General features: G+C 38.6%; 1 protein-coding gene across 1 annotated transcript; it reads right to left on the bottom strand.

Moving 5' to 3' along the window:
- Positions 1-595: 595 nt before the first annotated feature.
- LOC113588412 (putative vesicular acetylcholine transporter-A) lies at positions 596-2894 on the bottom strand. Its single transcript, XM_027027581.3, has one exon. The coding sequence runs from the start codon at positions 2375-2377 to the stop codon at positions 800-802; it is 1578 nt and encodes a 525-aa protein (XP_026883382.2). The 5' UTR covers positions 2378-2894; the 3' UTR covers positions 596-799.
- Positions 2895-7827: the final 4933 nt, after the last annotated feature.

Below are 7827 nucleotides of genomic sequence, written 5' to 3'. Positions count from 1 at the left end.
TTTAACACCTTACGATTACACATTTTATTTTTAAGTCCTAACAATTCAATGTCGTTTTGGACATACTCGCGCACACATATAGACACAATCACATACACACAAGTCCACTTATCAGTGATGGCGATTTTACAAGTACCTACATATATACAATAATCATATTACATTTCTGTATTTGAAAGATATTATTTTGATTCCAATAAATTAAATATTATTTAAACTTAATATATTACTGATTATATTTTAAAGCTCAATTACTTTTTTAAAGCAATAAATTACAATTGCTCTGAGGTTTATAATTTATTCATTAAAATGAAAAATACCTTTTGTTTATATGGAAATATAGGCTTGTACAGTATTTACTTATTTAATTTCTGTACATTTTACAAGACGTTGCAGTGTAACATAATTAATGGATTCACGTTTTCTAAACACTTTGCAATAGTTTCGCTCACAGGCAATTTAAGACCTTTCACTACACTTCACAGTACAATCACCAGTGCTGAACAAACCCCTGCAAAGCTAAATATAATTCAATTAAACTCTGAAGGAGCGGATTCAACTCGGTATGTGTTCGTTTTTTTTGTTGTTGTTGTTGTTTTTGTTTTTTTGTTTTTTTTTTTACTGTGGTGAATGATCTGAACTACGACGTAACGTACCGTTACGTCTGTATGGCAGATGGAATCACCATTCTGAACACTGTCACACAATCATTATATTGCACAGAGTAGCATTAGTGGAATGTTGGCAACTCTCTTATTTGGAGAACTCTTTTAAAGAAAGTACTAGCATGAAAGTTAGTTTAAGCGTACTCCTGTCCAGAAGAATCTTCCTCGGAATATGATCTCGCGCCCCCGCCGAAAGCGTCAAATCCGTTCTCTTCAACAGGCATAACGTTGCTCGCGGTAGTAGCGCACAGTCCCTTCTGCTTCAGTTTGCGTTCTTCCATCTTAATGGTATCATAGAGGCCCGTTGATCCTTCCTCAAGCAGTATGTCTCTCTCGGAGTAGGATGGTTTCATTTGGCACACGTTGCGGAGTAAAAGAAGCGCTGGGGCATAGAGCATGTTAACCAGACCCATCCCCAAATTCAGCTGCACGAAGCCCAGGTTATGAACGATCTGACCGGCGACAATAGGTCCCATAGCATAGGCAACAGAGTAGGAGATGTCTGCTATGGCGTAAACGCTACCATACACAGAGACGTGGCGCACGTCTACCAGGAAGGCCAGAGTGGGCAGAAGCGCCGTATCCACCAGTGCAATTCCGAAGCATATACCGCACAATGGGATCATCAACTGGCCAAAGTTTGTGCAGGCCGGAACGGTGCAGGAGCTCGCTCCGATCATGACCATTCCCAGAGCTCCATAGAACCATTGAAGGTTCGGGTACTTCGCCGCTAACTTCACAGTGATGTACACACCCAGCACGTGAGGGAAGAACGAGGGCAACCAGGTTAGCCCTATCTCCCACTGAGTTGCGTGCATTGTTGTCTCCATCCAGTTAGCGATGGTTGGCTCTAGGAAGGCCAATGGAATGTTACATACTGTTAAAGCGCCCGCCACCACAGCTATGTACGGGTCGATCATCAGCCGGTAGATGGGTGTCCCCACCGGCATATTCTCTCTAGTCCTATTAGAGAAAGGTTTGATAACAGTCAGGAGCAGAAAGCCGTCCACCAGGCAAACAACAGCAAGAACTATAAACGGGACCCGTTTACCAGCAAATTCATACAGAACACCCCCGAACGGAGGTGCCACTAGACTCCCGAAGGAGATGAACGCTAGTGCGATGCCAAGCGCGCGACTTCTTTCTGCTTCTTCAGTGTACTTGTCAGCGATCATTGCGATCCCGGAGGTGTCTGCGAAAGCGGAGCCAAGACCCTGAAGGCTGCGTGCCATGAAGAGCGTTGCGTAGTTTTCAGCAAAAGCAAAAATTACCGTTGAGACAAACATTACCATCAACCCAATCAGAAGTGGAATATCATATCCTACTCGATCAATGAAGGTTCCTGATAATGGGTTTACAAGGAGTTGCAGGATGGCCTTGGAAGCAAACAAAACTCCTATTTGAACGTCTAGATTTTCCTGGTTTATTTTATCTTTGCTTGTTCTGTTGACGGAAGAGTTGGGGTCTATAACTACCTGGACCTGCGTAGCTTGCTCACTCGCTAGTTGGGCGAGGTAATCGGGGATAATCGGTACAATTACCATATAGAGCATGTTATCTAACAAAAGCGCAATACAGACAATTACTAGAATAATCCGTCTTTGGCGGTTTGGGTCTTGTATAGCTGTACCAAGTTGTTTAGTTCTTTCCCCCATTTCAGACAGTTTCAAGGCGGCTGATTTTGCCAAACCGCTAGACCCGTCAGACTCCATGCTTCAGAATAAATGCCTTGTTTTACCTCAGGAAAGAAGACCTTTCACTAGTTTGGTCAAAGCAGCCAACGCTTCTAACTCCTTTACAAGCCTCAGTGCACGAACGAAGTTTTCCAGTCGCCAACTGCTCCCTCGCCGCGTGAGGTGGCTTCAGTTGGATTGCATTTGTTCCGAGTCCTGGTCGCATTGCATTCTCACCGACCGACGCAGTTGCATTGCGCTTAGACGTGACGTCTTTCAGTATTGTAATTTTCTTCACACTTCAGATCCTTAAGTGTTCAGTTTCCATTTTCATTCCGCGCTCAAGATTAGCTTGTGCGCTTCCGCTATCTGGACCAGGTAAGTTGGCTCTCTTTCTGTAGTGCTAGCATCACCCGTCACCTGCGCTCACCTACGTCAGCAACTCTTTCCAGATGCAGAAATAGTGGCGTTGCCATTGGCACGAATTAACTTGTAGGCTTGTTGTGTTCGTTTTCCTTTTTTATCTTTGCATCACTGCTTTCTACGGCTATGTGACGCATCGCCGGCGAAACCCCGGGTCATCAGCCAGTTGCGTTCCACCAGCTAATTCTAAAATTGGACATACACTGACCAATCAGAACTAGGAAGAAAGTGCTCACGCTCTGCCATCACACTCCACAGCGCTTTCCGTTGTTAACCTCGCACTGAAGCCAAATCCTACATGTGACATGATTGTCGAGGGTGTGGCCAAGTATACACAGAAAGCAGCAGTGCACGTTAAGGAGTGTGATGCTAGAGAGAAATCTGCTATTGTTCCGTAAAAAAAAAAAGCGGAAAATCTTATGATTTTAAAAATTCAGACCTTTTTAAAGACTTTTTGGGTCTTTCACGACTGCATGCAAGAAGGCATTCTTGGTGGCGTACGCTTTAATAGTGCTGAATGTCAATAACTTTTCATGATCAAATGTCGCATGCTGTGAAGCAGACTGTCTCTGATAGTCTGTTTTCATAGGCTGCAATTTTGTGTCATTTGCGTGTAATTGGTGTATAACTCTGTTATGTGTTTAACTGTTTAACTGGTGTATAACTCTGTTTTGTGTATAAAAATGTTTTTTCGTGAGTAACCGTATATGTAAACACAAGAGTAAAAACATGTTCCAAACTACCGCTCAGTTTAAAACCTCTTGTGGTATGACATAATCTTGTAAATACTGAAATGTTCAGGGCACCGTTTTCCAAAAAGCATCACAATGTTTAGATCATCTTAGACGAGGGAAAATGTAGAATTTAATACTCGCTGTATCATTTAAAGATAATCTTTGAGTTACGCTGCTTATGGGAAAGCCAGGCCACTATATTCCTATATTCTGAGTCTGAAGCTTGTTGAAAGTACATCGAATAAGCGAATAAGTAATCACGTTAATGTTTCAGTACCACAGACAGCGCCACTTACCCGTTCGCTGTTACAGCCCAACTGCCTTTTCGTTGACATGTCTAGTCATAACAAGAATAAAATATTTGAGCTGACACACACACACACACACACACACACACACACATATATATATATATATATATATATATATATATATATATATATATAGAGAGAGAGAGAGAGAGAGAGAGAGAGAGAGAGAGAGAGTGCATGAAGTATTTGAAAACAACTCCACCAGACATCCACCAGACATTAATTTTGAACTACCGATGTAAATGCAAGGAAAAACACGGCAGATAACCAACTGTAAACAACTGAATAATAAGTTGTCGGGTCGAGTTATAATAAAGACCTTGAATTCATTATGGGAGAGCAACGTAATACTGGACAACAAGCTTTTCTAATAGCTCGCTTCTATTTCCAAAACAGTACAGCACTGCCCTCTAGTGTACTTATTATTTATTATGCAAACCATCATCGTCTTAATTTTTTTTTTCTTCAAAGACACGAACCTTACATATCTACGTATCTTTTTGTTCGTTGGCTTAATTTATTTTGTTACGTAAGATATCTGATGTTTTGTTTTAATTTTAATTAAGGTATTAAAAAGTTTGTTACTTGTATGTAATTGTATACTGTAGTCTATGTACCATAATGTGTTTTAAGTAATCTGTAACTGGCCTACATCCAAGTTTCAAGTTTCAAGTTTCAAGTTTGGTTTATTTGTCACATACAAAGTCATACACAGTATAACTCGTAGTGAAATGGTTAACATCCATAAATTACTTGTTACCAAGGAAAGTGGGTCCCCTCTATGTTGGCAGACTACTTCTGGACACTGAAGAGGGATGTTCCTGAGTCCAAATATAATAAGACCAGCCTTATCTATGAATAAGGAATATATAATTAATACAACATTTAATTGCCTCGTTACTTAAAAACCATATGTGACAAAAATGTCTAAAAATGGATTTGAATTCAGCATAAAAAGTTATTTTGGAAAGCCAAAAAAAAAAAAGTTGAATTTGTGTTGCACCATGTTATATATATATAGGAACCGGAACTTGCAAAAATGATCACCTAGGGAAGTACCTAACACTACCTAACATTAATTATAGAAGCTAGGCTCACACTGTGCTAGAATCACACTGGGCCTGCTCTGCTGTCTTGCAGGTGTCTGGAAGTGTGATGGACCCTTCTTAAGGACACTAGCAGCTTTCATCTGAGAACAGGGATATCTTCATCTGTGGATTATTGTAATAAACAGAATCTGAATTCAAATTCCAAGTAAAAGTTTAAAAGTGTAGTTTGTTTAGAGTGTAAGGAGTTCCAAAGTCTATGATAGATATCTGCAATTGCGAAACAGGGGTAAAATATTGTGTAACACCATGCAAACTATATGAGAATATATATATATATATATATATATATATATATATATATATATATATATATATATATAAACTATATGAGAATTTTATATATATATATATATATATATATAAACACCTTAAACAACTGTAGAGAAACTGAGAAAATGCTGGAAGCACTGCCTAACTGAATATATTGAAATTAAATTATAGACTATAGCTATTTTATTTCAAAGAAATTGAGCAAAACTATATTTCTGTAAGATTGTCGCTAGCCTGAGTGCCGGTGAGCATGGAGCAGGACGCACAGACTCCCTCGAAGTGAAACATTTATTCACATAAAACATGTAGAACAATGGCACTCACACACAACACTAATGACAGGCATGACTTATACATTTAACTAAACACAGACTACACTCACATCTAACAAATGACTATATACGCATTAACATACATCAGCGAACAAACAATGACCAACGGTGAGGCACGTGCTGATGGGGGTTTAAATAGACAAACACATTAACATGTAAGCCCTTACAGGTGTGTGCCTTCATGGGAGGAGAAGCGTCCCGTGACAATTTCATATTCTAGCATAGTACTTTGTGCAATATCCAGTGCATATTTCATGTTGTATTAAAGTTAAACCCTTTTCTCTTTGAACAGTGTTCTTGAGTGAGGGTTTATTTTTGTTGCAGAAAGGCCTGCTATCTTGACATGGAGATCTCAGCTAGTGAGCTCAGAGCTGCAGCAAGATGACTGGCTTCACCAATCAGGTGAACTGCAAATGAAGACAACACTCCAGGAGCAGCAGAGCTGTGCTGCAAGGAACACTTTCGCACTGCAGAGGAGAAACATGCAATGCTGGATTTTAAACACCAACACTTTGCTATTAGTCTGGCAAAACCTTGAACTGAGTAGTTTGAGTTTTCACTCCACTTTAGCACAGTCATAATTTTCATGAATTAATGCATGAATTCATGTCTATTCTATACTTTTATATAATGCTTTTTTAAATCTCTGATATAATTACTATATTTTAATCCATTGTCTCCTATACATTTTCTTCCTCCTCCACCAAGTCACTTATAGGTTCTGTAGCTTTTTCTCTTCATATCACTGATTCAGACGTCATTAGTTTCCATTAAGGGTTATCTTATTAATGTCTTGGATGATGACTACACCTGAAGTAAGTGCTTTTCTAAATTAGATTTTTCCTTAAACAATTATTTATGCTGACTTTCTTGAAAACTGAACATAATTTTATCTGATCAAAATCAAGCCTAATTTTTGTGCCCTTTTTCATGAAATTGTCTACTGTCACCACGAGATGGAGCCAAATGACAAAATTCACACACAAAGAAACGCTGACTTGAAATGGATTATAGACTATTTGATTTGGCGAAATTTTCATATTTAAGATGCAGACACACAGGGAAATGTTTTCATAGTTATCAATCAGAGCCCTGTAGTTTTTGATAAATTGTAAGTTGAAGTTTGGAAAAATGTGTTTGAACCATCTAACAATAGATTAGATTCTGTATGTGAGTGTAGTTTCACATATAGTGTTGGGTCATTCACCAGATTTGTTAAAGTAGGAATAACAATAAATATCCAGTTTCCCCAACAAAAATGGTAGAATGAAGACTGGGAACTGTGTTATCTTCTCTCAGTCACCTTTATATTATGATGATTCTGGGAATCCCACTTCTGTGTTATAGCTGCTTTCGCAGCTATACGACAGGGCTACTGACAACATGAGCATACTGGTCAGCATGGGGTAGAGGCTTAGGTGAGTGGAGACAATAGTTAATTGAAATAGTTAATTGAGATGGTTAATTTGTCTCAAATAACACTGGTCTTTTAATATTGTAATGCAATACAAGGGGTTTATGACAGAGCTACACAGAACAATGTCATTAATGTAAGGTACCTTGACATTTTTCATTGTATATCAAAAAACTTTTTTTTTCATTTTCTATATGCAAGTGAGGTATGAATAATTCCTCAGATGCAACTAATAATATAAAATTCTAATATAAATATGAACTGTTTGTCTGAAAGTCATTTTGTTTTCCCATATTATGAGGTACTAGTTCAGATACTTGCTATATGGTCGTCCTGGCCGTTGTGGTGTTTGCATGGTTGTATATATGTTTTCCTAGTTGTTTCAAAGGTATATGTTCCTTCATCCCTACCTCCCCTCTGTGGATAGGACATTTTACTCTAAGAGATTAGAGAGGCCATCTTTCAACAGAACTGTGATATAAATGTAGACTAATCCAGATTATACTCCTGGTCTAATCCTTTAAAAATGATTTCTGTACAAAACCATGATAGAAGTGTCTGGCTTTATGAGATTCTCTTAAAACCTTGTAATTTCAGATTACATCCCTGATAATGCATTTTCAGGAAAAATACTGCCATGTCCATTTCTGTCTCCCAGTTAGTCACATTCCTGTCTTTTTATAAGGTGTGTGTGTGTGTGTGTGTGTGTGTGTGTGTGTGTGTGTGTGTGTGTGTGTGTGTGTGTGTGTGTATGTGTGTGTGTCTGTGTGTGTTTTGTGTGTACATTTATGTGAGTGTTTACATTTCACCCTTAGTTCCCAATATAGTTCTACAGGAAGTCATTAGTCATTAAGACTTACAACAAAATAAGGACCGACAGCTGACTCTAATCTTTG

The sequence above is a fragment of the Electrophorus electricus genome, chromosome 15 (genome assembly GCF_041902795.1).
Source record: "Electrophorus electricus isolate QZ-2024a chromosome 15, ASM4190279v1, whole genome shotgun sequence".
NCBI classification, from domain to species: domain Eukaryota; kingdom Metazoa; phylum Chordata; class Actinopteri; order Gymnotiformes; family Gymnotidae; genus Electrophorus; species Electrophorus electricus.
Note: the sequence above shows the minus strand (reverse complement) of the source record. Positions and strands in the feature narration are given on the sequence as shown.